Genomic DNA, 20,311 nt, shown 5'->3' with positions numbered 1-20,311 from the left:
AATATGAATGCTCCTGAGCTGAATTTCAACTGTCACAGATAAGGGTATGAATACTTATACACTATAAACGCACCATTATGGTGTATGGAGTGTAGATTGATGTGAAAAAAATAGTAATTTAAAGCAGTTTAACATAAGGCAGCAACAAAATGTAAAAAAAAGTGAAGGGGTATGAATATTTTCGTAAGGCACTGTATGTATGTATGTATATATATATATATATATATATATATATATATATATATATATATATATATATATATATATATATATATGGCTTTCTAATGGCTTTTATGGCTTAGAACTTTATCAGAACCATATAATAGTAGATTTAGCCCTTTTTGGATGCTCTAGTACTGACGTTTTTACTTACTTGCCTTATTCTGTGTAACTGTCATGAATAGTGGTTATTATGAGGGAGTGTGAATTCACAGCACTATTCAGACTAGATTGGTTTTCCAAATAACATTTGAGTTACAGTCATTAACACAGAATGTCTGTGATGTCCATGATGGTACTGTGATGTCTGCAGTTTTTAGCAGGGCTCTGAACCGGTTCAAGGAACGAAAACGAAAAACGAAAACAAATGACATTGAACAGGAACAAAAACGAAAACGAAAACAAAATAAATTTTAATCGTTCTGAACAGAAACGGAAACAGAAATTCCAAATTAACCGGTTAATAACGGTATTTGTATCGTTCTCTTTATTATGTCAATTTGGCAGACCAAAAACATGAATTCAAATTGTGTGCGCAAATGCGACGGTGACGCATACAACGTGAAATGCCCGCGAAGCAGATGTCATCATCATAAGCAGAGCCCTTTCTGATGCGATGAGCTTAAGGTTACTAAGCACCTGGCTGTTTCATGTGCAAAGGTATGTTTAGGTTTAAGTTATTGTAGCCTAATTAAAACTTGTAGTTTAAGGCCCTGATCACACCGAACGCGTTTTTGCAGTGAGAGGCGCCTTTTTTGAATGGTTTTCTGTTGGCAGTGAGCGTTCTACGCGCTGCTTATGCGCCTCGGGCGCCTCGCGTTTTTGCAGAAGCGCTCTGAGCGCCTGAAGTTGAGAAAAAAAAAAAAAAAAAAGCAACTCTGAGCGGAAAATCGCCTGACGTGACGAAAGTTTACCGTTACTTAAAAAGTCCGGAGACTGCAAGAAATGGAGGAGAAACATTTGGTCATTTGTCGTGGGTAAACCGGAGCTGTATTTTTTGGGGTTTCTGCTAACATGACAGTTTAATTAACAGCAAAAACCAAAGATTTTAGAGCGCTCGCGCTATAATTCTTTGATTTGACTGACAGGACAGCTGTTTTGGTTGTTGCCTAGCAACATAAAAAACGCAGCACACTGCTCTTTTTTTAAAAGTCACCAAAAAAAAAAAAAAAAAGGCAGTGCTGTGCGCCTCGCGTTTTTAGAACTAAAATACGCGTTCGGTGTGATCGAGGCCTTAGTAGGTAATAGATTCACTTTTGCTGAAGCCCATCCAGTTTTTCCAGTAGCCTGTTTGGTATATTATAATTGAAGTTGTTGATCTGTTGTGTTAAATGTAAAAAATAAATAAATAAATCTATTGTTGTTTTATAATGTTACAATGCATTATGTTTTCTTTTACTTTTACTTTTATGCATTAAATGTAAAATCATATCCACTATCTGGAGTTCTGTTTTGTTTGAGTAAAAATAGCCTATAATAGGCTATTATGTATATTAGGTAATAAGTCAATATGTTTTTATCGCAGATTAAGCCGTGTGGTCAGGATGTTAAGCGGATGGTCTTGAAGGGGCTTATTTCGCTATAGTATTATCAAACAAGAAAATAGTTTTAAAAAAATTATTAGCGCATTTGTAACAAGTTTCCAGGTGAACTCGTTTACTTTCGGTTTTAAAGACATTAAGTTCAAATGACACGAACACGGAATTTGGTTTAATCATTTGTAAACATAATGCCAAACATGTTATTAAAAGGCACTATCTATCTATCTATCTATCTATCTATCTATCTATCTATCTATCTATCTATCTATCTATCTATCTATCTATCTATCTATCTATCTATCTATCTATCTAATAACGTTATCTGCAAGCAAAGTTTACAGGCCCATATGAAATTGAGGAGAAGTTAAGTGATCTAGACTATGTTGTACGAACTCCTGAGAGGCACAGAAAGTCCCGTGTTTGCCACATTAATATGCTAAAGTCATATGTTTCCCGTTCGGACTCTGAAAGTTCCAGATCTTCTCCAACTACTTGCCCTTCTATAGCAGTTCCTGTAGAAGTTGTTTCGTCTGCTGATTCTCCATGTGTGGATGATCTTCGTTTGGGCAGTACTGCCATATCCAGTGCTCGTTTGCAAAATTCCGAAACCCTTGCAACGTTAAGTTCAAAACTCTCCCACTTATCTGAGTCACCCCGAAATGAGTTATTACAGTTAATTGAAAAATTTTCGTCACTCTTCTCCGATGTGCCAACTATAACATCTGTACTAAAACATGATATTGATGTCGGTGATCACCGTCCAATCAAGCAAAATGCATATCGTGTAAACCCTACTAAACGTGAGATAATGAAGCAGGAAACAGACTACCTTTTGAAGCATGGTTTGGCTGTACCTAGCTCTAGTCCCTGGTGTTCACCCTGTTTGTTGGTTCCCAAACCTGATGGTTCCTCACGTTTCTGCACAGACTACCGGAAGGTTAATCAAGTCACCAAAGCAGATTCGTATCCCCTTCCACGAATAGAAGACTGTATAGACAGAATTGGAAGATCTAACTTTGTAACCAAATTAGACTTGCTTAAGGGTTATTGGCAAGTGCCACTTACAGAACGTGCCTCAGAAATTTCAGCATTCGCTACTCCAGATGCCTTTCTTCAATACAAGGTGTTAGCCTTCGGTCTTCGAAACGCTCCAGCAACGTTTCAACGTTTGATGTGTAAAGTACTGTCCAATGTGAACCATTGTGAAGCTTATCTTGATGATGTTGTGTGCTATTCAGAGACCTGGGAAGGTCATTTGAAAACATTAGAAGAAGTGTTCACTAGATTTAAGGAAGCCAATTTAACACTCAACCTTGCCAAGTGTGAATTTTGTCATGCTACTGTTCAATATTTAGGAAAGAAAGTCGGCCAGGGTACCGTAAGACCGGTAGAAGCCAAAGTTACTGCCATTGTTAATTTTCCTGTACCTCAAACAAAAAGAGAACTCCGACGCTTCCTGGGCATGGCAGGATACTACAGAAGTTTCTGTAGGAATTTTTCTGACGTAGTGAAACCACTTACTGATAACCTCCGTAAAGCTGTTCCATTTGTTTGGTCCCCTCAGTGTCAGGTTGCTTTTGATTCTTTGAAGAATTTGTTGTGTAGTGCCCCAATTTTAGCTGCTCCCGACTTTTCAAAAGCTTTTAAACTTGAGGTTGATGCTAGTGGTACTGGTGCCGGTGCTGTACTGTTACAGGAAGATAAAAATGGAGTTGATCATCCCTTGTGTTTCTTTTCTAAGAAATTCAATCGCCACCAATGTAACTACAGTACAATTGAGAAGGAAGCCCTCGCCCTTTTGTTAGCTTTGCAGCACTTCGAAGTTTACGTTGGTTCAAGTTCCCAACCTGTTGAAGTTTTTACTGATCATAACCCTCTTGTATTTTTGCAAAAGTTTTGTAACAAAAATCAAAGACTTATGCGTTGGGCTTTAGTCTGTCAAGATTTTAACTTGGACATCAAGTATAAAAAGGGCAAAGATAATGTTATTGCTGATTCGCTGTCAAGAGTTTGTGTATAAACCTGAAACGTTTAATCTTGTGTATGGGGGTGTTACGTCCCTTTTTGCTTTATTTCTCTGTTTTGGGAAGTGTTTTGTGTCTTTCTGTGCAGGACGAAGCTGATTGGCTCCTGTAGCCTAATTGATACCACACCCTGCCTGGTCAGCTGACTCCCTGCTGCCTATAAAGACTCCACCCTCACTTCCTGCTGGAGCTCTGATAGCTCTGATAGCTCGTTTGCTTGTTACTTCGCCCTTGCTGTTAGCTAGTCACCTGTGTTAGTAAGATTGAGAATCTGTGTGTGGATATTTGAGTGTGTAACAGAGTGAGTTTGGTTGTTTAGTGTTTGCTTGTTGTTAGTGTTCTTAGCCCTCCTTGTAATTCTGACTTCTGACTGTTTTTGACTCTGATTCTGGATTGCCCTTACTGGATTTGACTGCTGATCTTTAAATAATTGTAGACAGTATTATTGGGGAGGTAGGGAGACCGACGCCATTTTTGTTTGATTCTTTTATTGACTGTTTTTCTGTACAGGGAGTTAGGGAAGTGATTTGTATTTTGTTTTCTTTTCTTTTGTAAATAGGTAATTTAGAGGTATTCAATTGTTAGTTATTTTTGTTTGTTATTTTGGCCTGGTCGGCTCCTGAAGACATAATTCCCCGTCTGTATTGTAAATTTCATTATTTTCATTAAAACATTGTTAATTCATTTACTTCGTCCTTGCACTCTTTCATGTTGCACCCCCACCCTAGACGGGGGCGTAACAACCGGTATTTTTTTCTAGAAAACCGTTTTCGGAACGTTTTGTTTAATGAGGAACGCAAGAACAGAAACGTTATAATATCGATTCTGCTCGGAGTGAACCGAATGGATTTTTTTTTTTCGTTTTTAAGCCCTGGTTTTTAGTAATGTTAGAATGGCAGTTGTCTGGATGTGGCTGTTACAAAAGGTTATGTGCTCTGGATACACACACACATGCAGTGCCCTCCCCTAATATTGGCACCCTTGGTAAATAAGAGCAAAGGTGACTGTGAAAATAAATCTGCGTTGTTTATCCTTTAGATCTTTCATTCGAAAAATTCACAAAATTCTAACCTTTCCTTTAAGTAAAACGATGGAAACTTAGGGGGAAGTAAAATATCTCTGAAGGATATTCCCATTAATATTAAAAAAATTTTAGCACACCAGGGTGGCTAGGATTATAAAATTGTCCGGCCATGACTTTCTGTTCCACAGGATTATAAATATAAAATAATAATAAAACAATATGAGGAACACAAAGGCCAAATCCCCTTAATTATCCATCACAAGTAGTAAAACCAAAGAATGTAGTTCTGATGTGCAAAACAAGTTTGTTGAGCTTCACAAAATAGAAAGTGGCTGTAAGAAAAGAGCTAAAGCATTGAAAATCCCCATTCCCACCATCAGGGCAATAATTAAGAAGTTCCAATTAACTAAAGATGTTACAAATCTGCCTAGAAGAGAGTGTGTGTCTATATCATCCTAGTGCACAATAAGGAGGAGAGTTTGAGTGGCCAAAGACTCTCCAAGGATCACAGCTGAAGAATTGCAGAGAATTGTTGAGTCTTGGGGTCAGAATCAGAAAGCCTAAAATAAAATGATCAAACAGCCCCGACATCACCACATGTTGTTCCAGAGGGTTTCAAGAAAAAATCCTCCTGGCTTACCCAAAAACAAACTCCAGCATATTTACTTGTCAGACATGATTGGAACTTCAAACAGGACTGGCTTCTATGGTCAGATGAAACTAAAAATTAGCTTTTTGGCAGCTAACCCTCCAGATGGTTTTGGTGTAGATGGGAAGAAAAAGTACCCCATGTCCATGGTTCAAAATACTGCTGGGTCTTTAATGTTGTGGGCCTATTTTTCTGCCGGAGGTCCTGGACATCCTGTTTAGATACATGGCTTCATGGATTCTATCAAATACCACCAGATAAAAAATTAAAACCTGACCGCCTCTGTTGGGAATCTTATAATGGGCCATGGTTGCATCTTCCAGCAGGACAATGATCCCAAACAAACATCAAAATCAACAAAAAATTGTGTCACTGAGCACAGAATGAAGCTTCTACATGGCCATCCCAGTTCCCTGACCTGAACCCTGTATAGAAACTGAAGAGAAGAAGCACCAACATGAAGCTGGGAATAAAGAGATTCTGGAGAATCTAGAGAGATTCTATATGAAGAAATGGTCTCTGATCTCTTGTCAGGTGTTCTCCAAACTCATTAGACATTGTTGGAGAAAACTCAGAGCTGTTATCTTGGGAAAAGGACGTTGCAATAATTGTGTGCCAATAATAGTGGCCAACGTGAACTAGAGAAAAACATTTATTTCATAATGAGATTTCCCTCCCAGGTTCTATTGTTTTACTTCAATGACAGGTTAGAATTTTGTGAATTGTTTGAATGAAAGATCAAAAGGATAAATTATGCAGATTTATTTTCACGTCCACCTTTGCTCATATTTACCAAGGGTGCCAATATTAGTGGAGGGCACTGTATATACTACCAGTCAAAAGTTTTTGATTTTTAATGTTTTTTTAAAGAATTCTTTTTTGCTCACCAAGCCTGCAGTTATTTGATCCGAAGTACAGCAAAAGCTGTAATATTGTGAAATATTTTTTTCTACTGAATATTTTCTCTTCTTTTTTAATATATTTTAAAATGTTATTTATTCATGTGATCAAAGCTAAACTTTTAGCATCATTACTCCAGTCTTCAGTGTCACATGATCCTTCAGAAATCATTGTAATATGCTTATTTCCTGTTCAAGAAACATTTAAAACATTTTAGTACCTTTTTTTCAAGATTGTTTGATAAATAGAAAGATCCAAAGATCAGCATTTATCTGAAATAAATAGTTTTTGTAATATATTTAACACATTTGTAACATATGTTTTTGAATGGTACACTATTACACTATGGTACCATTCAAAAGCTTGTAGTCAGTATTTTAAATTAAATAAATGCAGGCTTGGTGAGCAGAAGAGACTTCTTTAAAAACATAAAAAAGGTTCAATTAAAATGGATCAAAAGAGAGTTACACATCATTTCTATTTCAAGTAAATGCTGTTGTTTTGAACTTAATGTTCATCACGTATCCTGAAAAAAAAAAAAACATGTATCACGACTTCCACAAATATATTAAACAGCACAAATGTTTTTTTATTTTTTTATTTATCATATTAAGAAATGTTTCTTGAGCAGCAAATCAGTCCATTAAAATGATTTCTGAAGGATCATCTGACACTGAAGACTGGAGTAATGACTGCTGAAAATTTTGCTTTGCCATCACAGCATTAAATTACATTTTAATTACTTTCAAATAGAAAACGGTTATTTAAAATTGTATTTATAATTTAAAATATTATTGCTTTATTATATTTTTTCAAATAAACAGACATCTTTCATAAGAAAAAGATTATTGGCAACCCTCAAATGTTAAATTGGTAGTGTACATGATATATACAGTTGGGGGAAGAAATTAATTAAAATGAGAATCGTATCTGATGCAGAGCTTGGCAGTGGCAGTTTTCCCTGATCTCCTTATTAATTTAATTATCGTTTTATGTCAGATGGCATGCCAACAGCACTTGTGCCACCAACTGTTACCTAGAAAGTTGTGATGAAGGTGCACCAGACAGTGCAACTTGAAATTTATCTAGAGACAGGATTTACCGAAGGTCGAAATAAATCAGAAGCATTCATGTGAAAATTAGACATTCCTATCCAGACGGTTTTCACTTTTTATTAGAGGACCACTGAAAAACAGCAATTTGCTCTATAATTTTTACTAAGGTTGTGTGAAAGCACAGACATGTGTGATTCATAATCAAAGTATGTCTGAGAAAGACAAATTTAGCTGACCTCCTGAGGGAAAATTAGTCTAGTTTAACTAGAGCCTTGTGTCTTCTACAGAAAAAATCCAGCATCTCCAAAATAATTGAAATTTCTTTGTTTCGGTATTGTGTCCTCCTGAGTGTGATCTTTGTCTTCAAATTGTTTTATAAATATGCTGAAATGTTACAGTGTGCAGTCTGGTTTGGTGCTGTTTTGTAACTCTTACCAAAACCTGTCAAATCCATTTGAGAAATCTCTCCTTAGTCTTCCTCTAAATTCTTCTTTAGTTGTCTTCCTCAGCTGTGCAGACGTCAGATGGAGTCCTTGGTTTTCAGATTAGGCTACTTAGATACATCTGCAACAGGATAAAGAATCAAACAAAGGATTCAGCCCCAGTAAGCACCACAGCAGAGCGGGTTCTTATGGTAGGAAAGTGGATACTCAGTGCCAAAGAGAAAACAAAGGCGTAATATGTGAGTGTTGGCAGGAGAACGCAGGTGGTTGTTTGTGTGGTAGCTTTTTAGGAAAGCTTGTTCTTGAACTGACACACACACACACACACACACACACACACACACATACATACGTAAACAAATGCAAAGCCAACAGCTCTCGACAGAAGACGTCCTCTAGCCTAACTAATGACATAAAGCCGACAGTAAATTCTTCATGTAACCATAACAGCTATTTGTAGCACTGCAATACATGTGTATTCTTGTAATGTGTGCTTAGTTGTAGTTAAGCTACTGGTATACTACCAAAATTGCTTGTATTCACTATACAACAATAGAAGAGCGCAGAAAATGTCTGCTGCAGAAGAAAGCCAACAGATTATAGCCCTGCAGCTCTTGACTGGTTACCCACTAATACTAAGCACGGTTGTGCCTGGTTTGTGTCTGGACCACACACCAGTTATCAGTAGAGAGGACAGTTTTGCACTTCATGTCATATGGATAAATGCTGGATGCTTGTGGAGGTTGATGACTAGTATTTTAAAAAGCGTACACCCTACAAACATACTATTCCAACTTTAAAAATCTGTGTTATATGAAGATCACTTTTAAAAGCGTCTTGGAAAAGTTTTACCATACCTTCAACATTTATTTTTGCTGCTTTTCAAATGCTGTTTTTCAAATGCTTTTCCTCGCATATTGATTTTACTTTAACCCCACTTAGACTTTAAATCTTGAAGGGACAGTTCCTCCAAAAATGTAAATTCTGTCATTAATTACTCACCCTTATGTTGTTTCAAACCTGCAATTACTGTCCAGAAAGCTCTCAGAAAGCTCTCAGATTTCATCAAAAATATCTTAATTTGTGTTCCTAAAATGAACGAAGGTCTTACGAGTTTGGAACGACATGAGGGTGAGTAATTAATGACAGAATTTACATTTTTGGAGGAACTATCCATTTAAACTGTGACAATTCATAATAAACTATTATAATCTAAACAAATCGTGAAATAAATGGTTTCAATATTGATTGTGTGAAAATATCAAAATATCAGTTTTTCAAGAAATATGACAGTGTGAAGTGTCGGTGTTTTATGTATTTAAGACACTTTTTTTAAATAGCTATTAGCAAGACAAAATAGTTCAGAATGCAATTTCCATTACTGTCAAAACATCAAACAATGTTAATTAACGCATCATATGAGATGTGGTGGAAATTACGCTGTGATTGGAATATTCTTTATTTTCAGGGCGAAAAAAAATCTATAGTGTTGTTACTGATTCGTTTGATCAATTTAATGCATTCTTGATGAATTAAAATGTTTTTCAATCAATAAATAAACAATATAGCTCAAAAAGTAGAGTATGGCACTAGCAATGACAAAGTCATACATTTGATTTCCAATTAATGCATAGACTGATATATCTAATTTAAAGGGTTAGTTGACCAAAAAATAAAATTCTGTCATTAATTACTCACCCTCATGTCATTCCAAACCCGTAAGACCTTAGTTCATCTTCGGAACATGAATTAAGATACTTTTAATGAAATCCAAGAGCTTTCTGACCCTGCATAGACAGCAGTGTAACTACAATGTTCAAGGCCCAGAAAAGTAGTAAGTGGTTCAACTTTAATGTTATAAAAGAAGAAGAAGAAAAATAGACTTTATTCAACCATTTCTTATCTTCCGTGTCAGTCTTCCACGCTTGTTCACAATAATATCACAATGCATGCATGTGGTGCTGCTGACGCAGGATCTGGCGTTCTGACGTAGAACCCGGATGATCTGGGCCTTGTTTATTAAATTGCTCTGGATAAAAATCAAGTGCATAAAAATCTAGTAAAATATGTATGGCCATTGCAGCCTCAGTTTCAGGCAGACTGTGGAGATTGTGCTCTTGAATTGAATCTTTATGATGTATTTGTTTAAGGTGTGTGGTGTTGTGTGCTTAAGCCCATGTTCCAGCTCTCTGTTTTGCTTTCTCCCTGTGATCTCCATGGTCCAGTAGTGCAGTGGTGTTGAGGGAGAGTGTGGGTGACAGATCTGGGACGGCTTAGCGGCTGCTGACTGACAGAGATAGAGTTAAGGGCCGAGGGTTTTCTGCTCGGCCCTCCATGGAGCAAACCTACTTTGAAGCGCTGTAATTGTTTCTAATCGCCGGGCGGCTGTGGCGGCTTTAAATTTCACAGGGTCGCCACACTCAGCCAAGCAGAGCGAAGGAGAGCAAGTGATCCAGGAGAGGAGGGAGACTCCTGAGACACGCTGCCTCCCCTTTCTTTTCTTCCCTCCACTTCTCCACGGAGTGTTTGTGTAGAGACGGAAATTACAGATTTCTAGCTTTGCCTAACTTTTCTTCTCCTTTTCTCTCCTTGCCTTCTGTCTGCAGACCAGATTGCCCAGAACCCCAAAACCATTGTGTGTCCCATGATAGACGTGATTGACCATAACCACTTTGGATACGAAGCGCAGGCAGGGGACGCCATGAGGGGAGCTTTTGACTGGGAGATGTACTACAAACGCATTCCCATCCCATCAGAGCTCCAAGGACCAGACCCCAGCGACCCATATGAGTGAGTGAAATCATCCAATGGAAGTCTCTTATGTGCTCACCAAGAGGCAGAAAAAAAGTTTACACTGATGGTTCAGAAGGAAACATGATGCATTAAGAGCCGGGGGTGAAAACTTTTGGAATTTAAAGATCAGGGTAAACTTATTTTGTCTTCTGGGAAACATGTAAATAGCTTCTGTAGCTTCTGAAGGGCAGTACTAAATAAAAAAATATGATATTTAGGCAAAATAAGAAAAATGTACACATCTTCATTCTGTTCAAAAGTTTACACCCCTGGCTGTTAATGCACCTTCTGAAGCATCAGTGAGCGTTTGAACCTTCTGTAATATGCAAATGAGTCCCTCAGTTGTCCTTAGTGTGAAAAGACGGATCTCAAAATCATACAGTCATTGTTGGAAAGGGTTCAAATACACAAAAATGCTGAAAAACCAAAGAATTTGTGGGAACTGAAGAATTTTTTCTGAAGAACAGCAGGCAGTTTAACGGTTCAGGACAAACAATGGACTCATCACTAAACAAACAAAAAACAGTCTTTTGAACAAGGTAATTTTCATAAATTCAACTATTATTTTGTCTTGTGGCCTATATGTAAATGCCATTTATATCTTATTCAGGTCAGTACAAAATAAAAAATAGCATGCATTTTGTATAATCCCCCTTATTTTGATAAAATATTTAACATTTTGCAGATTCTACAAGGTGGATGTAAACTTGTGATGTTATCTGTATATTTTGGAAAATGTAAGACATTTAGAATATTATATACATTTTTTACACATATACACACATTTTCAGCTCTTTTTAGTGCTTTTCTCTAGTTTGAGATACAGAAACACAAACATACTATATATTTTTCCAAATCACAGTTTATTGAGCAAATTGTTAGAAATAAATGAGCCTAAAGCATATAAGTTTGAAAAAAGTATACAGTGGACAGTTTTGCAGAGATTTTTCACTTTATTATTATTATTTTTTTTTTAAAGAAAAGCACTGAGGAATCAAAACACATATGTTACCCTGGACCACAAAACCAGTCATAAAGGTCAATTTTTTGAAATAGAGATTTATACATCATCTGAAATTTGAATAAATAAGCTTCTCATTGATGTATGGTTTGTTACGAAAGATAAATAAATGGTCAAGATACAACTATTTGAAATTCTGGAATCTGAGGGTGCAAAAAAAAATTAAATATTGAGAAAATCACAATTAAAGTTGTCTAAATGAAGCTCTTAACAGTGCATATTACTAATTAAAATTTAGGTTTTGATATATTTACAGTACAAAATTTACAAAATATCCTAATAGAACATGATGTTTACCTAATATCCTAATGATTTTTGGCATAAAAGAAAAATCTATAATTTTGACTTATACAATGTATTTTTGACTATTGCTACATGCTGCTTAAGACTGGTTTTGTGGTCCAGGGTCACATATATCCTTTCAATTTTTTATGTCTTTGTGTTCAATGGAAATCCTACAATTGTTTTTGTTCTTTTTTTTCTTTTTCTTTTCCTTTTCATTTTCTTTTTTCATATTCTTTATTGTTCCCTCTCCAATTTGCTGTAGCTTTTGATCTGCCAGTCTGTTTCAAAATCTCATTTATATCTGCTGCACCGAGACATTGTGAATGACCTCATTAAACCTGTATTGTTGAGCATGAATAGAGGATATAAGAAATGTCAGTCCGACCAGTGACCTGCACTTACGATACCCTCAATTAATAGCCAGGAGTCTTAATCCAGACTCTTTCATTTTTATACTGTTTCATTGCATTCAATGCGCACATGTACACATTTCCTTTTTTTTTTTTTTACCAGCTCTTCTATCACAGCTTACGTCAATCTATGATTCAGAGTTTAAGTATTAGTTCTGCCCTCTAACCTTCAGCTTCACAAGCAGTAGAGCAGCCTTTTCCTACATTTTTTGTCTGATGTACCCTCACAACCCCATCGGAAGGCCTCAAGCCATCAACACTTAACCAGAAATGTGTTTCTTCTAACTCTGATTATACTCGATATGGCCATTATTGCAATAATTCACTCTAAATTAAATTAAAAACAGTGGGTGAAAAACTCACACACAAAAAGTGTTCCTCTCAAACTGAGACAATTTGAGTAAATTGAAGCAATTTGGGAAATACTGTATCTGTTATTTTATAGCCAGATTTTGTTTGATTTGAGACATTAGATGCAGAAAAATGAGTTAAAAATGGTTTATTTTCCTAGAAAGTGCAAATGAGATGAGTGGAGAAAGAAATCTATTTGTCTGTGGAGTCTTTATAAATAAAAATGTCTTCTGCTATTATATGTCATCCACATAAATTGACTATTTTGATTCTTTTCCTTGAAATTGTTCAGTGAGTAATTGCCAGGAAAACTTTACCCTTTTTTATTTTTGTAAGTCATAACTTGTGTTTCATAGTTTTAACCAAACAAAATCACAATCTTTTCTCCCCTGGATGGGAATCACTGCAGTAGAGACACTCTTGTGCACTGGGAGAATGTGTGTGTGCTTTTTTGGTCCCCTATCACATCGCAGCACGTTGCGCCCCAGACTAGCCATACCAGGCATTAAGCTGTGGATTAATTTTTGGGGTGGATATGAGGTCTTGAGAAAATCAGCTTTCCTGAGTGTGGCGGAGTGTGTGTTTGTGTTTATATGTGCAGGCGCACTGCGTCTCCTCTGCAGAGGTCTGAGTGAAGACTCTCTCACTCACTTATGTACACCAACACAAAAACACACTCTTACTCAGTCTTACAACCAGCCTTTCATGACTGCTGCTGCACACATGTGGATTAGAATGTTAACATTAGTGGGATGCTGCAAGGCTTTATCCACAGACCTCTGTGACTTTCTGCGGATTCCAGACCTCTCCTTCCCCTCTGGTTCTTCTATATGCCGTGCCCAGCACGGTCCACTGTAGTTCATCCAGCATCCCACTCCTCCTCCAAGCCCTGAGGGCAAGTCATATTTTCTCCAGTCAGTGGCTCAACCCATGCTCACCTGTCAGGGATCAAACACACCTCTTTATCTCTATTCCACTCTGCCCGGCTGTCAGCATTACTGACTACATGCGACTAGCGTGTGCCTAGAATGTTTAGATAGGCAGGCAGAAAACTCCCTCTTTGTCAGTTTTTATGGAAGTAGGCAATATTTATTAATTAAGTTGTTTTACTATTGTTTGTCCTTAAAGGGATAGTTGCCCAAAAATGAAAATTAAGCTATGATTTACTTACTCTCAAGCCATCCTAGATGTATATGACTTTCTTCTTTCAGATGAAGTTATATTTAAAAAATGTCCTGGCTCTTCCAAGTTTTATAATGGCAGTGAATGGTGGTAGAGATTTTGAAGTCCCACCATCCATCATAAAAAGTGCTCCACACAGCTCCGTGGGGTTAATAAAGGCCTTCTGAAGCAAATCGATGCGTTTTTGTAAGAAAAAATATCCATACGTAAAATTTCATAAACCGTAATCTCTAGCCTCCGCTAACCGCCGTACGCAAAAAAGTGGCGTTCCAGTGGATGACAGGATGTAGGCGTAGCATAAGATCCGGTGGGAATATGCTAGTTTTGCAAGAACCAAGTTTTGTTTACAGCAAAGAAAAACCAGTCTCCTCTTGGCCTTTTTCTTTACAAATCCTTGTTTTGTACTTCTACTTCATGACCAGTGTTTTGTTTGCCTACGTCCTACATTACACTACGTCCTACATTAATCAGTTTGAACAATCAGGATGAACACAAGAAATTACCATTTTGAGCCGCTATACCCACAATCTCTGTGCACTGTGTAAACAATGAGTGTCGTATACACGCGACAGATCGCTTCCGGCGTTTGCGTATACTACGCCAGAGCCCGTTCACATGTCACGAGCCGGATGATGAGCTTGTGCTCAGGAGAGATGGACGTGGCTGTGTATCAGAGGTAAAAATTATATAAATACTGTTCAGTTTCTAGCAAAAAAAATTATTGTTTCGTGTTTTATGACATCAATGTATCGTCACGAGTCACAGGGTGTAATTTGGATTTGTCTGTGCATGTTTTGTTTTGTTTTACTTTTAAAGGTCTGGTGTCCATCCACTCCCATTATATGGCTGACAGACTGCATCAGTTTTAGCTAAAAATCTTCGTTTGTGTTCTGCTGAAAAAACAAAGTCACCTACAGTCGTGGCCAAAAGTTTTGAGAATGACACAAATATTAGTTTTCACAAAGTTTGCTGCTCAACTGCTTTTAGATCTTTGTTTCAGTTGTTTCTGTGATGTACTGAAATATAATTACAAGCACTTCATGCGCTTCAAAGGCTTTTATCGACAATTACATGACATTTATGCAAAGAGTCAGTATTTGCAGTGTTGGCCCTTCTTTTTCAGGACCTCTGCAATTCGACTGGGCATGCTCTCAATCAACTTCTGGGCCAAATCCTGACTGATAGCAACCCATTCTTTCATAAACACTTCTTGGAGTTTGTCAGAATTAGTGGGTTTTTGTTTGTCCACCCGCCTCTTGAGGAATGACCACAAGTTCTCAATGGGATTAAGATCTGGGGAGTTTCCAGGCCATGGACCCAAAATTTCAACGTTTTGGTCCCCGAGCCACTTAGTTATCACTTTTGCCTTATGGCACGGTGCTCCATCGTGCTGGAAAATGCATTGTTCTTCACCAAACTGTTGTTGGATTGTTGGAAGAAGTTGCTGTTGGAGGGTGTTTTGGTGCCATTCTTTATTCATGGCTGTGTTTTTGGGCAAAATTGTGAGTGAGTCCACTCCCTTGGATGAGAAACAACCCCACACATGAATGGTCTCAGGATACTTTACTGTTGGCATGACACAGGAATGATGGTAGCACTCAATCGGAAAGAGGCTTCATCTGAGAATATGACTTTGCCCCAGTCCTCAGCAGTCCATTCGCCATACTTTTTGCAGAAGATCAATCTGTCCCTGATGTTTTTTTGGAGAGAAGTGGCTTCTTTGCTGCCCTTCTTGACACCAGGCCATCTTCCAAAAGTCTTGGCCTCACTGTGCGTGCAGATGCGCTCACACCTGCCTGCTGCCATTCCTGAGCAAGCTCTGCACTGGTGGCACTCCGATCCCGCAGCTGAATCCTCTTTAGGAGATGATCCTGGCGCTTGCTGGACTTTCTTGGACGCCCTGAAGCCTTCTTAACAATGCAGTGGAAAGTTTTCGGGATTAAGTTAATTTTCAAATGGCAAAGAAGGACTATGCAATTCATCTGATCACTCTTCATAACATTCTGGAGTATATGCAAATTGCTATTATAAAAACTTAAGCAGCAACTTTTCCAATTTCCAATAATTATGTAATTCTCAAAACTTTTGGCCATGACTGTACATCTTGGATGCCCTGGGGGTAAGCAGATAAACATCAAATTTTAATTTTTTGGGTGAACTATCCCTTTAACACTCATGCACGTGAGCTGCCTGCAGCAGAGTCAGCATTGGATCAGCGACCTTTCTCAGTTTTATGCATTAAGGTAAGGGTGTCATCATGATCAATTCCTTGTTGTTTAAAGTTAAAATGGTGCATCATTCAGATTTGCCTTCAGTAAACATGAAAGAATAAAAAAGCACCGACACGTGCAGGAGAAAAATAGCGTTAGCTGCCTGTTAGCCAATCAGTTTTGATAGTTTTTTTTTTATCTATCAACTTTGTGTTATTGAGTTCTTGTTACTGAGTTGAAGTCATGCTGGTGATAAAACGTAATAAAAGATGTTTGGGGGGGGGGGGGGTTAGTTTTGTTTTTCCTACAGGGCAGGGGAAGGGAAGATCATTTCTAATCAGTAGTACACATCTAAATGTTTTTGTTTTGCATTCAGAATATGTCCAGATATATTTCAGTCTAATAGGGATGCCTGCACTTGATGGCCAATTTCACATGTATTTTGTGTATTTTAAAAATACAAAATACTGTATTTGTATTTAAATACATTTTTTACACAGTATTTTGTATTTGTATTTAAATACATTTTTCCACTCAGATTTTGTACTTTTATTTTAAATACATTTCTATGTATTTATGCCCATCTCTGCGTTAACCATCAGGACTGGGTAGGTAGGAAAACTTGTGAACTGATTATAATAAAAGTAATTAAGTAAAATATGAATTTACTTGAAAATCCTGCAATAATTTTTTAGGATAGGGAAATTTATATTATTCAAAATCCTTGTCTGGGCACATCAAACATTGTTTAAGGGGTTTTATGTATTAGATCTGAAGTAAAAGTAATGAACAACAAATCTGAGTGTAAGAACTAGGGATTCTCTAGTGACTGAAGTTTTATTCATTTTGTGATTTGTCGTTTGGCAAAAATGCTTATGAAAAATCAAAGCTGGGGAAATGCATACACAAAATCAATGCAGAAAGTAATATTCTTCATATCTTCTGTAATACAGACTGAGTACTAGGAGACATTTCTCATTACATGCCAGTCTCTGAGGGGAATTAAGAGGGATAGTTGGACGGCAGGATGCAAAGACAGTGTGATACCAGAGTTCAGTTTCGAGAGAGAAATGCATGTATTTCCAGTGTTTTCATTTCGCCAATAAAACTCAGCTCCCACCGGCTCGCATTTTACTCTGACCTGCATATCTGTGCTCCCTTTCTCACTCTCTTTGTCTCTCTCACAGGAAGGGCAGCTGAAATGTTCGCTGTGAAACATTACTCACAAATGTGACACTAAACCCTCAAACATTTCAGCGGGTTTTATAAATTCGATCCATTCTACAGACCTAGGCCTCTTTGATGCGTATTGCAAACCACAACAGAGATTTGTTGCCTTCCAATCTACGTGTATACTGTCACAAACGGTTGTGTTTAACTCTGTCTGGTGTACCAGCCAGTCCTAAGTCCCCCGTATGCTGTTTATCTTCCCCTTCAATTCTCTGCAAAAAGTCCCCCTACAGTACATAACATCTGCCTAAATCAGTTAACAAGCCAAAGTTAAGCTGACGTCTCTCTCCTCACGCACTCAAGCCTCTCGCGTGGGCTAAGACTCTTCCGTCAGAGCCGTGTTGCTAGAGGGGTGACGTCTCCTCTGCCAATTTGCTAACTTTACTTCTGAAGGAGCAGGCTGAGGCATTTTCATGAGGGTGAAAAAGAAGCATAGGAGAGGAAGACAAAATGCATCCGTTCAGTCTCCACGCACCCTTTTTGCTCTCTGCGAGACGTCGTTGCTGAAAGAGAGATGCAGAAAACTTTGCGACGTGACGGGTACGTAATGAGCCTTTCCTGCGAGCCGCCCTCGACCGTGGAACAGAATCCTTCTGGCTTTTGAAATCCCCCGTCCTTTTATTTTAATACTTTATTACCTCTCCTCGACTGCTGGCTGAGCAACCTAGACTGGCGCATTCGCATGTGTGAAGCGTACGCAGCTAAGAAGCCTTAATATAGATCTTACCGCCTGTTACAAGATGAAAGCAGCCTCTCTATCTGGATCACAGCTCATTTGTGCAATGACTGATCCGCTGAGAAGTCAGAGCTTTCTTCCCTGACTTCTCTCTGATTGATTGAGAGAAGAAGAAAGAGTAGTAAACCCAACGTATTGGCGTTAATGGAAGCACGGCGAATGATTCACCTCACTACCTTGCGACATGCGTTAGCTGTTGGGTTAAATTACATTATAACCCCAGTCTGACTCTAACCTGCTCCGAGCTGAGGTCGAATTCTTTGTCCTCACATCGCCCCCTTCTGGCCAGGATGAGAAGACACGCCAGCTGGCCGCATTTGATGGTAGGAGAGGATAACAGCAGGATCCTATTTCCATATATTTCAGACCTTATTGGCCCTTTATTCATTAGAGATGGCTTTCCATAATGGGGTCACATTGTCCCCTATCTTCCGCCTTTCTCCGAGGAGGAAATGAATAATGGATTTACGGTGTACATATGCTTTAATAGTGATTCACGGTCTTGCCTTTCACACATATGCCCTTGCTTGGCGTGTTCGACACCTTGAACTCACAAAAAAATGTGCAAATGTATGAAGTTTTCTCTCCAGGTGTAATGGGATTCCTGGAAAGTGTGATAGATGACAATGGACTCAATCCGTTCTCCGCCTTACCGTCTCTGTCTCTTTCTGTGTCTCTCTCACTTTATGCATACTCTGACCTTGACTTCAAGGAAGTACATTGGAAATGATTTCCCACTACAAATCTCTTCTAAGTCCCCCACAGTTTCGCGTGACTTTAACCATTTAATACGCAGCTGCACAATAGGCCTCAGAAAGAGATGATTATGCCAGAACTCGCTCTCCTCCCACCCACCATTCAAGCAAGATTGGACATTTCCAAATGGAGGTCTTTTCTACTGAGAATGGAAATCTTCCTGCTGAATTTGCCAGGGACGGGAGTAAATAGTGGATTTATATTTATGGAAATCACAGGGACAGCGGGGATGAGGGGAGAGAGAGGGAGAGAAAAGAAAAGCTGATGAGCTCTTCAGCCTGTGTCCTCCTTGCTCCACAAAGACATTTAAGCTTCATAAATGTTGTATTTGGGGAGAACTTAATTGGATTTATGTTGCTCAGGCCTTGAATGCAAATTGTGATTGGCATCTGCGTGGCTGCCACTTTTTCCAAGATTGAAAAAGAAAAGGGGTGTACAGAATGAAGGTGATGCAAAAACGTTGTTTTTGTTTTCTTCTTTTTCTGTTAGAAATGCTTTGAATTAGCAATGGGTCGTGAAGGTTGGCTAGATTTTCTTGTATATTTTATTGTGTTTTATAGTGTTATTTTCAATGTTAGTGTTTTAATTAGCATGCTGACAGCTGGCTGTGGTTTAACTGTGCATCTTTAAATTAATCCTTTTCAAATTAATATAACGCTACAGCCATACCCATTCAAACTATTTCTTTAGGATGTTTTTTGAGGGTCATGTCTTGAGCTTTGCCTTTTTTTAAGATGCTATGTGGAGGTAAAATTAGCCCAAGTTTTATAAAATGCACCCAGCAGGCACAGGGCGTCAACATGACGTCAGATTGACGTTGTACCCCAACCACTATGATGTCTATCAGACGTTGGATTTTGGTTGCCATACCTGACGAATAAATGTCAGTATTTGATGTCAATATTGGCTCGACGTTGGATTTTGGTCACTTTCCAACACAACCTAAAATCAACCAAATAGCATTGTCATTTGACGTTGTTATTGGACGTCAAAATAACGTTGTCCTTAGACGTTGGCTAGACATTGAATTTTGGTCACCTGATGTCACAACCTAAATCTAACCTAATATTAACGTCTTATGACGTTGTGTGCCTGCTGGGCATCTTGAGTGAGTATTAAAGCAGATTTTTTTGTATGACATACAGTCAGGTCCATATATATTTGGACACTGAAACAATTTTATTATTTTAGATGTTGACCACAACATATTCAAGTTACAGTTATATGACAAATATGGGCTTAAAGTGCACACTCTGAGCCTTAATTTAAAGGCTTCAAAATTGGAGGAAAGGTTAAGAAATTACAGCTCTTTATTATTCCTCGTCCATTTTTCAAGGGACCATAAGTAATTGGACAGTTGACACAAAATCTGTTTCATGAACAGTTATGAGATATTCCTTCATTTTCTCTACCCCAATTAAGCAAGTAAAAGGTCTGGAGTTGATTGTAAGTGTGCTATTTGTATTTGGAAGCTGTTGCTCT

General features: G+C 38.0%; 1 protein-coding gene across 1 annotated transcript in view; it reads left to right on the top strand.

The window, feature by feature from the left end:
- galntl6 (polypeptide N-acetylgalactosaminyltransferase like 6) overlaps window positions 1–20,311 on the top strand; it is a 270,730-nt gene that overhangs the window by 216,557 nt on the left and 33,862 nt on the right. Inside the window, exon 7 of the mRNA XM_073842600.1 lies at window positions 10,462–10,645. Within this exon, the coding sequence (XP_073698701.1) occupies window positions 10,462–10,645 (184 nt within the window). The remainder of the gene's footprint in view (window positions 1–10,461; window positions 10,646–20,311) is intronic.

The sequence above is a fragment of the Garra rufa genome, chromosome 6 (genome assembly GCF_049309525.1).
Source record: "Garra rufa chromosome 6, GarRuf1.0, whole genome shotgun sequence".
In the NCBI taxonomy this organism is placed as follows: Eukaryota; Metazoa; Chordata; class Actinopteri; order Cypriniformes; family Cyprinidae; genus Garra; species Garra rufa.
Note: the sequence above shows the minus strand (reverse complement) of the source record. Positions and strands in the feature narration are given on the sequence as shown.